Genomic DNA, 19,599 nt, shown 5'->3' with positions numbered 1-19,599 from the left:
TCAGCCCCAATTGCTGCTAAGATCAGGAGGCTGATAAGTGGCAGAAAATTACCTTTGCTCCCTACCTCAAGTGATCTCACCTGGATCTGCAGTAAGTGGTACTAAAGGAAGGCCTCAGCCACTACCATGTGATGTTAGTCCTGTGCAGATCTACTGTTTGGAAAGGGTAAGTGTATCTTGATTTTTTTTTAGTTTAGCAGCGACTTTAATATTCCTGATGCAGACACCTGGGCATTTGAGATCTCTAACACAATAGGACGGAGTCTGAGATGCAAGATGCAAACCAAACTGCTGCTCTCTTTTGGATGACCTTTCTTATTTTCTTCTGAGATTAGAAAAGGAAAATGATGTTTACAACTGGAATAAGTAGCAGGTAGTCATTTCAATGTAATCATCCTATTTGAAAAGGAACAAAGTAGTAACAGTTGATTTTTAAACATCTCCATATATCCTAAATAAATGTAAACTTATACTTTGAGTTTATGGAGGCACTTGGAAACCATTAGATGATGAGAGATAAACAGAACTGCAGAATACTGAGCAGGAATGAAATTACTGATGACAGGATTTACCTATATGTACACTGGCCCCAAAATGGGGCAAAAAGCATTCTGAGAATCCCTGTTATCTACACATAACACCTTGGTGTTGCTAATTCCAGCAGAGGACTGGCTAAAACTTCCTTTTTAACATTTCACCAGTGAAACTTATATGTACCGGGAAGCTGCTATAGAACTCTTCTGTTCAGCCAGATCCTTCAGGGTTGGTGAAGGGGTATACTTGCTGTCTTTATTGAAGTTTCTGGGTCATTAGCCCATTGTTAGAAAGCAGAAATAAGTTTCCTGTAAGGGCCTGTATTTAGAATGCATTTATTATATTTATTATTACCTGTCCCATGGTTGCGTGCAGGTAACAACCTTCTGCGTTGTATTGAGATTGCTTTGCAGTGATAACAAATGTTTCTCATTTAATGGCAACTGCCGTGTAAGGACGTAGAAATTGCTTTCCAAAACTGAGCTGAGCAATGCACAGGGAAATGACAAGTCTTTTAAGATGACAGGGGGTGTTTGAGAAAACAGGTCACTAAGCCCAGTGAGGTCTTGGGCTCTCTGTGACCTGGGATGAAACAAGCAGTGGTCAGCATGGTGGACAACAGGATGACCATGAGCCAGAAATGTGCTCTTGTGGCCAAGAAATCCAATGGCATCCTTGCATGAATCAAGAAGAGTGTGTCCAGCAGGTCAAGGGAGGTCATCCTCCCCCTCTACGCTGCCTTGGTGAAGCCGTATCTGTGTCCAGGTCTGGGCTCCCTGGTTCCAGAGGGACAGGGAACTGCTGGAGAGGGTGCAGCAAAGGGCTGCCAAGATGATGAGCGGACTGAAACACCTCTCTTATGAAGAAAGGCTGAGGCATTTGGGTCTTTTTAGTCTGGAAAAAAGACAACTGAGGGGGGACCTTATCAACACTTATCAATACTGAAAGGGTGGGTGTCAGGAGGATGGGGCCAGGCTCTTTTCAGTGGTGCCTGGGGACAGGACAAGAGGTAACGGGCACAAACTTGACCATAGGAAGTTCCACCTAAACACGAGGAACTTCTTTCCTGTGAGGGTGGCAGAGCCCTGGCACAGGCTGCCCAGAGAGGTGGGGGAGTCTCCGTCTCTGGAGACATTCCAAACCCCACCTGGACGCGTTCCTGTGCCACCTGCTCTGGGTGACCCTGCTCTGGCGGGGGCTTGGACTAGACGATCTCCAGAGGGCCCTTCCCACCCTACCATTCTGTGATGTACAGATTCCAGGAGGTGCGGGGAGTCCCAGTGCCTGTGTTAAATTCACAGTCCAGCTGTTTGGAGAAGGGACGGGATAACTGGGATGAGCTGTTTGTAACAGAGATGCAACAAGACTCTTAGAGGGACATGGTCCATGCTTGCTGTGGTCTCTAGCTGGTGGCTTGCTCTGCTCTCTCGTATCTCTTTGTACCTCATGCTCCCTGGGTGAGGGACATACCTTGTGCTGTCGATGTTTGGATTTACTTCTGGCAGGGGGTATGGAAAAACCAGCCTGGAAGGCTGCCTCTGGCCCCTGATGTGAACCCAGCCTGAGCGGCTGTTGTTTGATGCTTGGACAGTCTCAAGTGATAAAGAATGATGTGTGTGGTGCAGAAATAACGGCTGGTAATTTTAGACACAGACTAACATCATCTGTTGGTGGCAAATTAAATAATAGGCCGCGTGGGCTTTCCTTTGGGCTTTGACTGATCCCAGCGCTTGTCAGAGCTGCTTTCCTGGACCCGATTTATGAAGTGCTCCTTCCGTAGCTTTGCTCTGGGGAGGACGGGGGTCACCAAACCAGCAGAAGCTCTCGGATCCCTTCGTCGGGGGGGGGGGAGTAGAAAAAACAGATCCCATTTCTTTCCTAGTCCTGGGCAAGGTGTGCTCCCCTTGCAATGTGCTTGCTCACAGTGGTGACAGCTGGGGTGGGGGGGTCTGTTGCTATGACAACAGGCTTTCTTTTTTTTTTTTTTCCTTTGGCATAGCATTGGATTTTTTTTTTGTTTATTTCAGTTTAGGAAAACTGAAACAATTAGGATAGCAAAAGAATATAAGCTTTCTTGCGTTCTTCCAAGAGGCAGGTAGCACAGATGCAGGCGTGTGCAAGAGGCCGACAGCGGGTGACTCCTCCAGCTTCTGTCCCCAACCCCGATTGCTTCTACATCTTCCCTTAGTGCAACTCTAGGCTTTGTAAAACAAAACCGGGCGTACAAACTAACCCAAATTATTCACCTAGCTTTCAGCCACTGCATCCTGAAGTCTGACTAAAATGGGATGCAGGCCTGAACTCCTACAGAGGACTGAGGTTTACCACTCGCAGACCTAATTTGCTTTTCAGCTGATGGGATCATCTAGATTATTATTTTTTTTTTTTTTTTTTTCAAATGGGAATGTCAAAAAGCTGAGTCAGCCATATCACAGCAATTAAGATGCTAAAACTTCTTCCTCCTTAAGTATTGCTTACCCCTACTCTCTGCAGTCAGATGAATGTGAGTTGTTTGTTCTGGCAGAGGGACAGACAGTCTGTTTTCCCCTGCATGTATACAACTAATTTCAAGTCAGTAGTGTTCTAGCTGGTGATAAAAGAGCTATCTTAAGCTTTTCGCGGAACACAGTGACACTGTTAAATCAGCACAGCATTTTGATTAGCAGAAAGATGAGAGCTATACATACAGCTTAATGATAAAAAGGGGCAAAATCCCTTCTGTACTTAAAACTCCAGTTTCAAAGCAAATAGGTGGCTGTATTTTTCTGTAAGCTACAAGTTTTCACCTTGCTACTGATTCAAGGCGATTCAGCGTCAGCAATAGCCTGCGCTAAAGAAGTAAAGAAAAAAAAAAGGCTTTCATGCCTTATTGCTCATCTGGTTAGACCTTCTGCTGTGGCCATGTAACAGCCGCTGTGGGGTCGCAGCCTGTGGGCTTGGTGGCTTGAAGGCCGCTCAGGCTGTGATACCTCTTCCTTCAGGAGCTTTGAGGCTCGCCCTTGGGTGCGTGTTCCCTTCCTGGCACTCTTGTCCTTGAAGGCAGGGGGTGATGCTTTGGCTGCTCTGTCCTTAGAGATAGTATGGACCTCCAAGGTTCTTCTGTGGCTTACGCACCCCCTTGCACATACATGTCCCTTATCTCATCCTTCCCCGAGGCAGCAGTCCTTGTATTGCTTGGAAGGTTGGGTTCTCCTCAGCCTTCTCCAAGAGTATTTTCCTCAGTTTTGTGACAGAAGTGAGCCCAGGACCCTTTCCTGAACTTTCCGTCCTGGTTATTGAGTGATCTTTTGATCAGCTGTTACCATGTGTCCGTTGACAGGGTACTTCCAGTAGCTGCTATTGGCGGCTGATCCTAAGCCTAAATGCCTCCTAATGCCTAAAACTTCCTGGTAAATTCCAGGTTAAATTTATATATAATGCATTTATGCCCATTTGTTCAAGGGCCAAGATGGTCTTTCAACTGAAATAGGTTTTCTCCCTTCTGAGGTTTAAATCTTTACTGTGTATGTCAAGAGCAGTCTCCTAACATCAGGGATACCAATAGAGGAGGAATATATTTACTAGCTGACATCTTAGTGAAAGTGGCTGCAGCACTTCGGAATTCATTGTTTGGAGATGCTGTGACCCCACAGGCGTGTTTCTAGGATTGCTTTAGAATGCCAAACGGCCTGAGGCTGCACTCGACATGGTGGCATCCTATCACAGAGCCATCCCGAAGGAATCGCTATGCAGCCGACAAAATTCAGAAGTGATGCAGATAGGGACATATCAGACTCCCTACGTTAATTCAGAGGTGCTTACATTTAGACTGCTTCATATGCTTATTCTCCCGATACTGGGCAGTACTAGAAATTACACACAGAGGAACTTGAGAGATGCTTATATTACAGTTGACCCCACTCTAACCTATGACTTTCTCTGAACTGAAAAATTTGGTCTGGTACGTCCTCAGAGACAAAATCTCAGGGGGTCTCAGATGGGTAGGCTGAGTTAAATGTGATTACGCGTGCTGTTTGTGCCAAGCAGTCCTGGTCGCAACCAGCCACTCCAGCGCACGTACCCATAGGGCCTTCTGGGGGTATTTAATGGACTACGCAATAACTTAAAAAGCAAATGAAGGAGTGGGAAGGCAAGGGATACTTAAAAGCAGAGAAAGGAATATGGTGGCCTTGCTCTTGTGCATAGAGAAGGCAGAAATAAATGACAGCTTATGCTAAGAAAAAACCAAGTCTGTATTTCCCGGAGCTGCAACCGAGTATCTGCATGCCGTGGTCTGTCTGTGAGGAGCAGAGTAGATTCTGCACCATTAGTGGGGTTCGACTGAGACCAGTGACTCCAGGGAGATGACAGAAGTAGCGCTAAGCTCAGTTTAACACAATCTGCAGAAGCAGCTCTGCACAGTTGCTATAACACTATGTTAAACTAGGCTAAACTCTGAATACTGCTATAGTCACTGCTTTTGGAACCGCTCTGGATTCAGTCTGTCAGAATGTTCTTCTCCTTTACAAAATACATAATCTCATTTAAAATCATCTAGTTGCCTGAAAGCTACTCAATGTGGGGAAAAAAGGCTGACACAGTTCCCTCTTGCCTGCTGATGTAGTAAACTTGCTGATTGCTTATCTGCAGTAACGCCAACCACCTTTTTCTTTTTTATTTTTGAAAACATATTTATGAACACCTTCTTGGTTCGTACTGTCTTCGCAAATATGGGCATTTATATGTATTGCTTCTTAGGAAAGATCAGTTTCTGAAAGGCTATTTTTTTTTTTAAAAAAAACAACCTTTTATTATTGTTACCATTTTTTCAAATCTTCAGTGTGACTTCTTCAAGGCGAAAACCTTCCCCCCCACCACCCCAGACATTTTCCTCTTGTATTATTTCACCTATTGGGATACTAGTGAATTTTTGGGTTTGAAAGTGTCCTGGCCAGGATTCCTCGTCTGTCACAAAGCAACATACTCTCCTAACACAACTCTAATATGTCAGGCTGATCAATGGAGCTCAATTATAGAGAATTCAGTAGATAACAATTTCTTTCTGAATCAGCACCCCAACAAGACGGTTCACTTCCTTAGTTTAAAAAAGTTTAACGTCAAGTGAAATATTCCAGGCTTATCTGAAATCGTGTTTCTAAAGAAATGTGGAAAAACTGCTTCCTTGTCTTGGGGAACTGATTTCTTCCCCCTGTCCTGACGCGTGAAAGCTAGTGAGATAACTTTGACACATCTCAATGTGTGTCCTGCAGAAGGAAAAGTGTTTGTCCTGGAGTCTTTGGCTGAAGTCCAGTGCAGAAAATTGAAGTTCATCTTCCCAAATCCTCTCTGTAACTCTGCTCGGATAACGTCTTCTTCCGCTCCCTGTACAGACTGTTTTGCTGCTGTTTTAATAGCTTCGGAGCGCTACCACTGGCATCCATCTTAAACGATGAGCAAAGTGACCCTTTCAGTCTCCATGCCTAATTCACGCTGGCTGTTCTGCCATTAGTTAGCTAATGATTTGTGAAATATTTTGTGATATACCTTGTGGTCTTCAGCTGAACTGTCCTCTGTAAGTGTCTGATGTTAGTAGTAGTGACGATACGTAGCAAGTCACCATTGCATTTCCCCATGCGTTTCTTTCATTTAAGCGTGTTAAGTGGCTAAAAATTGCTGCTGCGTGTTGAAACTTTTAGTTTTTGGCAGTGTTATTGCAAGCATACAAGCAGAGCTTCCTCTTGCAGGCTTTCCTCCTGCCAGCAGTTCCCGTTCACACCAGCAATCTCATCAGCTGCACGCAGGCTAAATTTTGCAGCATACCACAGTGTACCATGAGATCTTGATTTTTATTTTATTTTTTAATTTTTTTTTTTTTCTCCTCATCCACTCAGAGCACACTTGAGCTTCTGCCCGGGGTTATGGGGAAACTGGGGAGTGGAAGATGCTTGTGTGCATGTAGCTTTTGTGCCAGTGCAGCCCTGGGACCCCATCAGGGCTCACCCCTGTGCCCGAGAATGAGCAAACGCTCCTACAAGCATTAGCCTAACTTCAACTAGGGACGTAATTGGGATTATTCATGTTACGCCAACTGGGAGGATTGGAGCTCTGCTGCATGTGAGATCGTATACACAAAGCCAATGCAAGGCTCCCACTGATTTTGGAAAAGCCTGGGTATAGGATGATATCCTTACTACTGAGAGCTGGAATGAAAGAGATGTCGAGAAACCATTTGACATCCACGAGCAGTGGGGTACCTTGCAGCTTCGGAGTATCTCTCTAAGCACCTAAACACAGCAGCTTGGCGCAGGTGATTCCGGAAATATGCTGGGTTCAGAATAATGCTCCTTAAAAAGATAAGAGATATGGACAAGTTTAGATTTCTGTTTCTTAAATCCTTAAAAGCTACTAATAATCTAACTATAACTAAGACACATACTGTATACATTTATTCCATACAACTCAACACAGTGTGTCTCAACTGTAATACGAACTGTCATTTTCTCTCTCTTGACAGCTGTGATATATGAACAAGCATTATTAAAACTTTTATTGAGGTTACATCATAAATGCAGTTTCGTTAGGGTTTTGTGTATTGCTCTAGAAAAAGAGTTCCTGTGGTAATATTCTGTATTGCCTTTAGCTTGTAGATAACATAAGCAAAAATGCTACAGTACAACTTCTTATTAACCGCCAGCTCCACAAACATGAGTGACAGTTGTCTGACCCATCTGCCTGGAAAAGCCGTGCATCTAGAATGTGTTTTAATATTAACTTGGAAGATCTTTCAAATACTTTCTGTACATGTGATAGGTTCTATGTGGCTGGACCTTGGCATGTTTCTTGGACCCTTAGCTTTAACAGATGTAATTCCAGGTGTAACAAATTACAGCCTTTAAGTCAATATCAGATGAAGATGGAAGGGTAAAAATAGCATAAGCTAAGGAGTTAGACTGGCAGGCAGGGTAGCCTTGTGGTGTGAGCAGGAGGAGGGCAAGAGTGACAGCTCCTTCTACATCTCATTAGTTCCACTTGTGAGATCTCCAACAAGTGACTGGCTTCTCTGGTCAGCACTTCTCCCGCTGTTTGGAGAAAAGGCATGCATAGTGTGTTCTAGGATGCCAAGTTTAACGTTTATCATTACATTTGTGTTTTATAAAGTAATTAATGGTAGCTTATGACATCAACAGGTAAATTAACACTACATTCTATTACAAAGAAAACTTGCAAGCTGGCTTTTGTTTCCTCATTGAAAGTTTTGAATATCACGTTAGCACTAAAAACTACTGCTCTTGTGATTTCGTTCTATTAACAACCACAGAACCAATCCTTTTCATAACCAAATCATTTATTAAAGTTTATTCATAGTCTTGAAACTATGACATAATATATATATGTAAACACATTCATCTTTAAATTCACATTTATGGAAACACTCAGTGCATTTTTAGAAGACCCATAACTGCCTTTTCTCTATGTATTCAGCACTGGTGGACTGTATGTCCACATATTTCAAAAATAAGGTAAAACCTAAAAGTATCTCCAAGGTGCTGTAGACTTGGGAATCAAATTAACTCCGCAGGCGCTTTCTCCAAGGCATGCAGAAGGCGGCCTAAAGCTCTGAATGGTTACATCTACATTTGCAAGGTGTTGGATATATAAGGAGGGGATCAGTAGATCAGGTAAGCTAGTGTTGAGGCTGCTACACCTATATCCTAGGCAGTTGGGGCTTTTATTTCAGACCAGACTTAGTCTGTTCCCTTGAACAAAATTCCCCCGTGCGTGTTGCTCAAAGCTGTCTTTGAAGGTCAGCCGTTGGTTTGGATTCCTGTGCCTTCATTAGGTGCTACTTGTATTTTGTGCCCAGCTCATGAAGAACGTGCAGGCAGTTTTCTCTGAAATTAATCTAGTTTGTGAGTGCCGAATTTGCTCTGTGAATAATCTAGTGTGCAGAAAACGGAGAAAATTGGGTAAAGCGCATCACAATCCTACTATTGCGCCAAACTAAAATGCTAAGGTAGATGTAACCAGTGACGTTTCTGTTCTGGCACAGTAGAGTTTACTCTGTATTCCAAAGTGGTATAGGAACCGGGAAGCATCTCAGAACTCTGCTTTCTCAGTCCAACATTTGAGAAAATGTTCAGAAAACTGGATTGAGAGAAAGCATTACCCTGCAGGAACTACCGCTCTGGGAAGAAGGTGTGCGGGGAAAACCAGTGACAAATGATACTATGTCACTTAAGGCATTACTGGAGGGAGCACAGACCGTAGTGACTGGGGACAGCTCTAAATACTGAACTAAAATACAATGTAAGAAGCAGCACGGGACGTTAGAAGTTAGTTGCTCTTAATGAGGGGAATGAATCGCTTGTACGTGTAAAGAAAAGATAATGCCACCAGCAAACACCGCAGTTCTCAGCCAAACATGGTTCAGTTCTGAAGCCTAGACAGTACTTAGGGTCACCAAAACTTAATTTAACCAAAGCAAAATCATCAAACCATTAAATGCTATCAGCATTCAATGATTTGACCAAAACAGTAATACCTTAGGTATAATGACAACTGGTACTTCTGCAAGCTATTTTAAAGGAGATTATTGCTGCTGTAAACTGTAGTCAACAGTTGATAATAGTAATATTGACTTTTTTTTTTTCCCCCTCCACCCCCCAAAGTTATCGGTTCTACCACAGCCAAGCGATAGCACTATGAGGAGAAAAAAATTAAAAAATCAATAATTCCCTGTTAGTTAGCAACATATTTTCTGTAAGTCTTTGAGCAGGATGTGCTGTGATAGGCTTATAATAAATATAGAACTGTGGCAGACTTTCATAGAATTAGATATCAGCTCTCTGGTTTCCATCTTGTGTGTGGTGGTTTTTTTTTTTTTGGTACTAGTCTCAAAAAGATCAACTGCTTCTCTTGATCTATAAATTCAATACTGAAAAATATTATAGCATGCCCTAATAGCTTGAGCAAACACCAGAAGGCTACCTTTGACTCCTGGCAGTTTGGTTTGATGTTGCTAGGCTCTCCGTAGCCTATACGCTAGAAATAATTTCTGCTGTATTTCTACTCTACCCCAAAGTGGCCCTCTGCTGTACTGATGCAGCTCCAGTTTAGTAACCTTTGTGCAGAGCAGGGCTAATTTAACGCCAAGTGTGCCCTAAAACTATGCAGGGCGGCCTCTTTGGCTTTTAAATCTGACTCTGATGCGTTTCAGGTGATTTTGGTGAAAAGGGGGAATAAAAACAAAAACAAAACCCCCACAACTGAATGCAAACAGGAAGCAAAGGAATTATACAAACAAAGGTTAAGAGGAAAACCCTAATTCCAGGAAGTTCTCCTTCAAATAGGAGCAGATGGGGGACCCATCTGGCCAGGCAGGAATGTGCCAGGCTGTGCATACTGAGAACAAGACCATGCTCCAAGATCCACCTCCAGCCATGAGCAGTCTTAATTCTAGGCTGGTTAATCCAGTAATTAATTAGGAGGGATGTGTTTCAAGAGGGAGGCTTGAAAAAAGGAATTGGGAAGGAAAGAAGGTGGTGGACACACCGGCTGCAATGCAACAGGGACAATCTCTGTGCATGGTGATTTGTGCCCTGAGCAGAAGCATCATCCCTTTGGCCTTTTTACTCCTGTGCCTCTCCGGGGAGCCTCAGGTAGAAAAAGTTTCCTCAGGAAATGCTTGAAAATGGGTAGCTCTTATTTTGCACGGAGAAAACTTCTAATCCGCAAAACGGCAAATAAAGTCACTACATCCGAAGATTAAAACTTGTATTCTTGCCAGGTTTTGCCCTCATCTGTCAAATGACTAGGCTAAAGTAAACTTGAAATAGATTTTCATTTATTTTTCATCTGCACTGTAATCCAAAGACTGCCCTGTTAAAAGCCTTTCGTAAATCATTTGGTCAGTTTTTCCTCAACAAAGCAGTCCTTAAGTAACGCCGTATATCAGCCTCTTTTTTGACACTTTCATTTTTTCATCTTGACATCTTCTCTTAAAAATAATACAGTGTTTGTCCTATTATCTTCTTTCAAACTCTGAGGAGGGGGCAAGAAGGCATCAAGCCTCTCCCTGTCACGGCGATCGGAGTGCGCGAGCCAAAGACGCGCGCGTTAGCCTCTGGTTTTTCTCTCCAAGCTTTTCTGTCAATCTTACTGCCCGGTGTTAAGAAAACAGGTGAGGCAAGAAACCAGGACTGTGACATCAAACCCGCCCGCTAGACATCGCGTTGCCTTTTCTCTAAGGTGCACGTGCTCCGTCAGAGTCCTTCCCAAGTGTAACGGGGATTTAAACTCTAATCTGACTGACTTGAAAAAGGGCCGCTGCTACTACCCGCCACATCTTTTGTGTGTGGCCTTTATAGGCCAAGAAAAAGTCAATGAGGTGATTCTGCAGATGAAACAAGTGGGGGGAAAAAAATACACTTCACCACCACTTAAAGCAGATAAACTCATTTTTCTCGCTAGTACTGTGAATAAGGTTGTTTGCAGAGGTTCATGCAGTATTTCTTTAGTTGGAGTGGCAGAAGCTTTTTCTTTTTCTTATTTGTCCATGCTTTCCTGTGATACAGCGTGGTCTTATGTACAAACGCATTTTAATAGTCAATTAGAATTGACCGTTAGAGAGGAACTGGGTGATTTATCAGAAGTAAAAACTCCGTGCGGAAGCAATAGGCGCCTGCACGGAGAGGTGCGGGCTGGCAGGGGTCCGTGCTGCCCTGCCACGTCCACACGTCGCTGGGACGGGGAGACTGTACCAATGTCATCGCAGCGCTGTTCTTCACCGCAACGTTAAATGCGATGTCAGTACAGGTAGAGTGTCAACCAGCAGTCAGCAGAAGCGTGTATTCAGTTGCTGTAGACAAATACAATGCTTTCGCCTTCAGTGAACACTGCCAATCAGTGCGGCTGATGATCCAGCCCCAATATACTTACAAATGAACCTGACAAATCCTGTACAATCTCATCGAACCTCAACTTTCTTCTTTTTAACTTGTTTCATCTATATGGCAGGCAGCTTATTATCTGCAGTGTAGTACTAGTCTTACATCTGTTTTCAGTCTGCCATGCTCCGTTCTGTGATCCCAAGGGCTGGTTTAAGAGTTCAGCTCTACTAGAGGCAGTCAAATTCCTGAAACTCAAATTTCTGAACTCTTTGGTAGCCAGGAATCAACCTCATAGTGTTTTCCTGCAACTTGCATGTATGGCAATGTTATGGCATTATTTAAGTTGTGTTTGAGGACCTCATGGTGGTACATTTGCTTGCAGCCAACTTTGTATTCTAAACCACTTCTCCTGCCGGTGCTGTTGTAGGGAACTAAGAGGGATGTGCCTTGGATACAGAAAAGCCTCTGGGCTTCCTTGCTCTATGTGAGAGTTTACCAAAGCTGACATCCTGAAGAGGGGGGAAAAAAAAAAAAATAATCCCTTCCCTGTTGCAACAAGCTGGTGGAAATATTTGGTAGGCTTGTGAAAGCAGCCGTGCAGAAGCACTTTCTCCCAGAGGACAAGAGCGCGGGGGCTTCGGTGCTAGTGGGCATTAATAATTAAAGGGAGAAGGAGGGTGTCTGTGGAGAGGAGAGCCACCTGAAGGGACATCTGATGGAGGTAGGGCCTTTCTCCTGAGCTTGGGTTCAGACCCATGAGTCCATGGGGAGTTTTCCTTCTGTTGTCACCAAATGCCTGGCTGCGACTGTGCCCAGCCTGCCCTGCACTGGGGGACCTTTCTACCCCTGTGTGAGTGCTCTGGTCCCTGAAGGAAGGAGCACCCTTCCCATCCTGCCCTGGCTGCTCTTTTTAAAGAAGTGACATGAAAAACTAGATAACTTCTGTGTTATAGAGAAAAAAGCTGGAGGACAAAGAGGCCAGGACCACTTGGTAGATGCACAAAAGTAGCTGTGCTGATCACTGAAAACCTGGCAGAGCCCAGAATGGGTCTCCCTGGTAGTCTGATAAGTCATTAGGAATCCCTTCTAATATAGTTATCATCACTGAACCAAACAAACAGCTGCGAGCAAAGACAGAAAAGCTTCTACTAAACCGGTGGATCAAGAAAAAGGACCAAATCATCTTACACTGATGGAGGAGGCCTGATTTGTCTTTGTGCAGTTGGATTTTTTTGTACAACCAATCGGAAATAAATGCAGTTATGGCATCTACGGGCGAGGACCTTCAGCGCACAGAAGAAACCATCTCATGAAGTTTTCATATCTCAACAGAAAGGAAGGGAGGAAGTGTGGGTTCCCAAAAAAGGTTTCACACAACGCCTTTTCTCTGTCAGTAAAGTGAAATATAACTGCCATGCTAAAAGGTTTTGCAGCAGCAATTTGCTTTGAATTGCAAGCATAAGATAAATGTGCTATACCAGTCTCGATTCCTCAGCTGTGAAGGTGGTAAAAAGGAGAATGTTCTCCAGTCCAGAACAAAAAGATATTTAGAAAGATCTTGTTTCAAAGCTCCCAAAACATCTTAACACAAATGGAGATGCTCTGCCTTCCCTGTCTTGTTTGCATAATGTACCACCCACTCACCTTCCAGAAAGTACCGCTTTCTTGACCAAATTTTCTGGTGCCATTAGGACTGCTGTCGCGTATCTCAACTCTTATAAGCCAGTTCAATGTTGCCAGACTTTTCCTTCTATGAGGAAGGGCTTCCAGGGCTTCCCCCCCACCATATATGCCTTTCCTTATTATGATCCCACCACATGTTCTATAGATAAAGTTTTTTGCAATATAGCATCATCAGAGTCAGGGGGAATATAGCCTTTGACCTCAATGGAGGAGTTCTCAGCACATCAAATAGCAACTATGCCACTGATACACCAACCTGGAAATAACACATGATTCAGAGCTCAGAATCTAGAGAAAACACTTCTCACTTAAAAAATAATAAAAAGTTGGAGTACATAGAGGTGTTTGAAATGCTGCATGAGAAGGAATTATTTTTTAAGAGTACTTCGGGTTTATATTATCCAGAGCATCTCAATGGAATAGCTTTGTATTAATAATATCTCATCTATTATGTATATTGCAATATGCCTAACACAATTGCGAAAGTAATTAGGTGCTGCTAATTCTTCCCTTTCTTTTTCTTCCCTTTTCTGAGGAGGTAAAGTGATTAGGAGAGTAGTTCAGAGCAAAGTATACGTTATGCTACAGACTTCCCACAGATTAGCAGCATCAGCCATTATGTTTCTAATTTTTCTCCTTCCACGTAAAAAATCTGTGCTCTCTCTGAGCTCTTCTTCTAGTCTGTCTCTATTTTAACGCCTGATGACTGCACTGTATCATACCATCATTGCATTATTTATTTTTTATTATTTAATATTTCACTAGAATTCCATTCTCCAGTTTACTTTAATATATTCCTATTTAAAAGGTGCAAAATAAGGAAGCTGGGGAATGAAGAAGTAGCTGAATACTGAATTTTTAGTTGGAAAGTTCTGAATTAATCTGAATTAGAGAGTCCTGATTTATCCTGTGTATAACACACTGACCAAGTTTTGAGATGCCTTTTTTTTTTTCCTGACAGATAGTGCATAAAGATTGATCACTAATAATTATTTTAAAACTTTTGTAAGTGTGTGGAAAGTCACTGGGAAAAACGCAGAGGATTTAGAATCAAATCGATGAGGCTTCAGCTGTTTTAGATTTCTTTTTTTTTTTTTCCCCCCCACTGTGCCTCCATAAGAGATTCCCTCTGTTAAGTCATCACTAAAGCAATCGTGTACTACTTAACAGAGGTGCTATTTTCTACTTCGTGTGTCTCCCTGTGAATTGTGCAAGAGGCATTAGAGAGCCCTGCCTTCCACCGAACACATAAAAAGGCATAGCAGAAAAAGCTTTACAGATTTATTACGTTCTCTATGCATTGCCTTTCTGGGAGGGAGGGAGAGAATTGGCAGCGGGTCATGCTGCGGAGCAAAGCCTGCAAGGACACAGGAAAATCTTTGCTAACCCCCAAGGATTTTCAATAGCTCCGTACAGCAGTCCTCATTGTCATGAACATATTTTTCAGGCATTACTTGGAGATAATGTTAAAGAAACGTGCCACAGTGTCTGATTCCTCTTCTTCCTCGCAGCCCTTAAGTCCGTAATTTCCAGATTGAGGGAAGGAGGGCAGGGAGCGAAGCCCGGGGATGCTCTGGGAGGAGGCAGGTGACAAACATCCTTCCAGATGGCACTTCCCAATGCACCTCGCCACTAGCTATGGGCTTCCTATGGCACGATGGCAATCCCATTGGGAAGAGGTGCGACTTTTCCCCTGCTGAAGAACTCGTTTCCAGAGGAGTCCCGTGGCACCAGCAGCCCCACTGCAGCCAGGCAGGGAGTGATCCAAAGTAGGCAGAAATTTTAAAAAAATAAAATGCTTTTTGTCACTTGCTGCCGGGTAGATGATGTGGTGAGACACTGGAACAGGTTGCCCAGAGAGGTGGTGGAAGCCCCATCCCTGGAAGTTTTTAAGGCCAGGCTGGACGGGGCTCTGAGCAACCTGATCTAGTGGGAGGTGTCCCTGCCCATGGCAGGGGGGCTGGAATGAGATGATATTTAAGGTCCCTTCCAACCCAAACCACTCTATGATTCTGTGCTAACCTCTTCCACACTTTCTACTGCTTGATCCACTCTGTTTAGGCTCAAGCCACGTTTCTGTCATTCTTCAAATCTTGTGTGCCGTGAGGACCAGAGTGGCTGAGGAAGCGTAAGTGCAGCAGCAAAAAGCATATTTCCAATAGAAAGGTTCTGTCTTCTTTTCCCACGTGCAAACAGCAAGTCACATGGTGTCAGTGCAGGTTTATTTCAGCTTGCTTGGAGGAAAAAAGCAAAATAAACAAAGAAACTGCAAGGGGATACAGAGTGTCATGGAGAAAGCCCTGTGTGTCATGTTTTGAAGGATTCTCCATCTTCAATTGCCACGGAGTTCAGCATCGCGCTCTCCAATTTCAAACAAAATTGAATCTTACCAGTTGCAGAGCTGCGTATGTGATGCACCATAGGTTGTTTTTCCACATGCGGCCACAGCTTTATGGATTTCTCTGTTGGGCCTGGCCCTCTGAAGTGCAGGCGTAATTGGGGGACTGCTCTGCTGAAATGCTATGCCTTGCTTCAAGATTGTTTTCTTCTGGGGCAAAAATTCAACCACTGACACTATTAGGCTAGGCAACATAAGGCCGAAGTACTAATCTGAGGTTTCTTCGTCAGTTCTTGACTTCTCAGACCTTCACTGTTTTGCCATCTGCTATAATTGAAAATTGCCTTCTGCAACCAAAGGGAAAATCTAATTTCTCAGCAAGCCATATGGGGTTATTAAGATCATTAAACCCTGGTATGCCATAATGCCTGGGCCAAAAGGACCACAGGGCATGTAAATATTGTGTGATTCATTTTATAGCTTCAGATTGCAAGTTAGGAATTATTTTGATGGCTATCTTATGATGAAAAGTGGTGGTCAAGTAGCTTACTGCAGATGTTCCTTGGTGAGGTCAGTCCATGGCGTGCTTGTTCAGAGCTGTGACAGATGAGGAGTGGCTTTAATAGTGTTTGATTGCAAAGGGTAAATCTTTTGTATCAGCCTGACAAATGATTGGAACCCAGCCGGTGTCCTCAATTGTGCCAGTGATGCTAAAGGTGGCCTTAAATTTTGATATTAAGAGACCAGAGAATACAACTTCCACTTTTCAGGAGGACCCAGGTTTAGCTTCTCATACAGGATCTAAAGCCGATGATATAAATTGTACTCCTTTTCCTTTCTTAAGAATGGGAAAGCTATTCCCCTACAGATGCCTCTTCTTGAACATTTTAAAACCGAGCTGCTGGAATTTTTCTTTATTTTCTCTGTTTCTCTAGTTGTGATATTTCGTAAGACTCTTTCATAGCAAAACCCACTTCTATGCATTTGATAAAACTATGAGTGAGAACGTTAAAGCTGATTTTTGGTTAATAAGGTTTCAGAAATGAATGCAGGAGCTGTGAAATTTACATGAAATTAAAGAAAGAATAGTTCAGTAAATGCAAATAAATGCAGAAACGAATATTTTAATTTGGATTCATGATTAATGCCAAAGGATTACCAGCAAACCATTACAATGTGGTGATGACATAAAAACTCAATGGGAATAAAAATTCTATATGCACTAGTTAGCTGATGGCAGTAAGCTATTTTTAGTAGGAGAGCTCAGAGTAATTTATTTGTTCTTTTTTGAAAAATATAGCTATTGATTATATTTCAAGTTTTGTCTTTATGTTAATTATGTCTTACAATATTTTTTTACTGGTATACTATTGTATCCTTTCCTGTATCTTACAATGTGACAACCACGGTCAGTAGACTTATTCTCATTCTGCAAGTCATTAAATGAATTATATTGAAAATAGGCATTACTGAATGCCACTTTTTGTGATATGCAACTAGAGTTAAGAGTAAATTGTTATAATTATATATAAGAAAGAAGAGTGTAGATTTTTTTCCCTACTTCAGTTTTCCAGTGATCTTAATCTGACGGCATTTATTTTCTCTGTAGGTCATGGGTTTCTGTTTTAATACAATTGAAACCAAAGCATTCTGAATAGGCTTTAGTTTCTGTAGCACTGGGGTCAATACATCTTACTGTTTTGAAATCATGATAGTTTAAAGTAGGTAAAGAAAAGTCTTTCCTGTCTTTTTTGTATTTATACTGTCCAAATACCTTCCTTTAGCATTCTTGGAAATCACAGTTAGAATAAGAGAGAGATTATTACCATTTGTCCAGAAGTTGGGATCCCAGTCAACCTTCCCCCCCGTCCCCCCCCAGCTCCGAACGTGGTCTTTGAGAAGCCATGAAAAAACATGGCTGGTTTTTAGTTTGCATGAGGAGTGCACATTTTGGGTGGGTTTTTCTTGGTTTTTTTGGTTGTTGGGTTGTTTCTGTGGAGTGTTGTTTTTTTTTGGTTGTTGGTGTTGGTTTTTTGTTTGTTTCGGTTTGGTGTGGTGTTTTTTAGTCTTTTTTTTTTTTTTTTTTTATAAATGAATCTCAGTCTTCCCCACTTCCTATGCTCTGGCTCCCCTAACAGAATACCTTACCTGAAAGGAATACAGTTTGTATGCCTGTTAGACGTGCCCTGGGAGCGCACCCCATGTTCTCTAACCACTCATGAGCATCCAGACCCCCAGCCTAAAGGATGAACCCCCCCGCATTGTGAACAGTCTCCAGGTAGGCATAGCTTTACAGACAAAAAGTGCTTGGGAAAGGGGTGGGGACGAGTGGGGAGGGGAGATAAAGACCTTGTAATTAAGTCAGGGTTCTCAGACTTCCTATGACGTTGCATGTAGCTAAATAAACCTGCTGCCATGATGGCATTGCGTTTCTATACCAACACACCATTCCTCACCACTGTCTCCTGTGTATTTAGGCGTAAGCACGTGCTGCTTCTTCTGTTGTAACCACTCTTCTGTAGTTGCGTTGATTTGAGATGGTTGTATGAAAAAATCCTCACCCTGCACTAATTGCAGTGTCCATCCTAATACATCTCATACGAGGGGAAAACTGAAGAGACCTCAACAACGAAGTGTTGTTGGTAGGACATGCACTCACTTAACAGAAACCATCATTACACCTGAATGCTAATTAAAGGCAGAACAAACCCAGCAAAATCCTAACTTATCTGAAACTAACGGGAATTTCATCTCCACCACGCGCAAGTTTTGTTTCTGGCTTCCTTGCACATTGCTGGTGGTGCTGGTCTTTGAGGATCAAAAGTAAGCCCATGAAGGAATTATGTAATGAAAATAATTTGGAATCATCCTTGATCTAATCTGGCTTCAAAAAGACCAAGAGCTCATAATATCATTACTGTCCCATAAGGTTGAGCCTGTTTATATTTGTCTAGCTTCAAAGTTACGGGTGCCCTGAACTATGTACATGACTCACCCGTGATATCCTCACCTACTGCATTATCAAAGCAGTAGATGCTATTTCCTAATGGCTATTGCGGGTTAATATCCCAAGCTTTGAGAATTAGCCCAATCTAGACATCAGTGCTATGTGTAAGTTGTGTTTTATTGATTCCCCTTTTCTCATTATTAGCTTGATTCTTCCTACACAGGATTTTTTCATAGTCTTTGTTTCATTTTTGATTCCAGTCTTAGCAGCGTTCCTAATCAATATTTATTTTCACCTGTGCGAATGATTCAGAGCATCATCAGGCTTCTTCAGTTTTAAGTAGCAGGTTACAAGCTTTGTCTCAATAAAACCGGCGATACTGGAAATATTTTCTGGAGATGGCTCAAAGGCACTGTCTATAGCAGCACCTTTACTGCAAAGCTGTACAAGAAACAAAAACATTATTTACTAATGTTATAATACACCTTTTGTTAGATAGAAATATTTTTTGTAACTGATAAATGGAGAAAACTGACTTGTAAGTGAAATATACCCTGACTTTAACTAGAGTTAGTGCTACAAAAATCAGTACAAATACATGTGAACATAATCTAAAACGCAGTGTCATCTTCCTGGAATGGATAGTCAAGAGAGTAGACAATAAGCTAAAAACTAAATAGCACTGTTAGGAAAGAAGCTGTATTTTTTCCCAGTTTCAAAAATGAAGGCTTAACTTCAGGCTCCCAAAATCGATGGCTATTGTGAGATGGAGGTTGAAGGAGGAGTCTCAGGTAGCCATTTACTGGTTTCAGTAAGCCAGTGGTGAACTCTGCTGTAGGCTCTGCTGCCCCTGTCCCACGGGTAGGACAGCAGAGGGTGATACAAGGCAAGGAAACCAGAAACTCTCCCCCTCATTTAATGGGGAGGATTTATCCTTCCAGAAAACTGCTATAGAAAGTAAAAAGGATGAGATCAACCACCTTTCCCATCTTCATGAGCCATGTAGAATTTAGCAGAGACAAACATCGTATTTTCTGTTTTAAAAAAAAAATACTGATAGATAAATTGCCTGCTGTTCACCACAGCCGGTGACTTTCTCATTAACTAATGTTCTATTTCATAACATGCTTCCTTAGAATTAGGTAACCCCCAACTCCTTAAAGTTTCAGAGAGTCCTCAGCACTGGTAGAGCTGCGATACTGGGCAGGACCACCTTCGGTCCTCAAATC

The 19,599-nt window shown here is 42.6% G+C and overlaps 1 protein-coding gene across 1 annotated transcript in view; it reads right to left on the bottom strand.

The window, feature by feature from the left end:
- Positions 1 to 19,599, bottom strand: part of SPATA16 (spermatogenesis associated 16) — an 81,886-nt gene that overhangs the window by 47,914 nt on the left and 14,373 nt on the right. The window contains exons 2-3 of the mRNA XM_074589960.1: positions 18,666 to 18,811; positions 6,768 to 6,857 (exon numbers count right to left, since the gene is read on the bottom strand). Coding sequence (XP_074446061.1) covers positions 6,768 to 6,857; positions 18,666 to 18,811 — 236 coding nt within the window. The remainder of the gene's footprint in view (positions 1 to 6,767; positions 6,858 to 18,665; positions 18,812 to 19,599) is intronic.

The sequence above is a fragment of the Larus michahellis genome, chromosome 6, assembly GCF_964199755.1.
Source record: "Larus michahellis chromosome 6, bLarMic1.1, whole genome shotgun sequence".
NCBI lineage: Eukaryota > Metazoa > Chordata > Aves > Charadriiformes > Laridae > Larus > Larus michahellis.
This window is presented reverse-complemented; position numbering and strand designations above follow the sequence as displayed.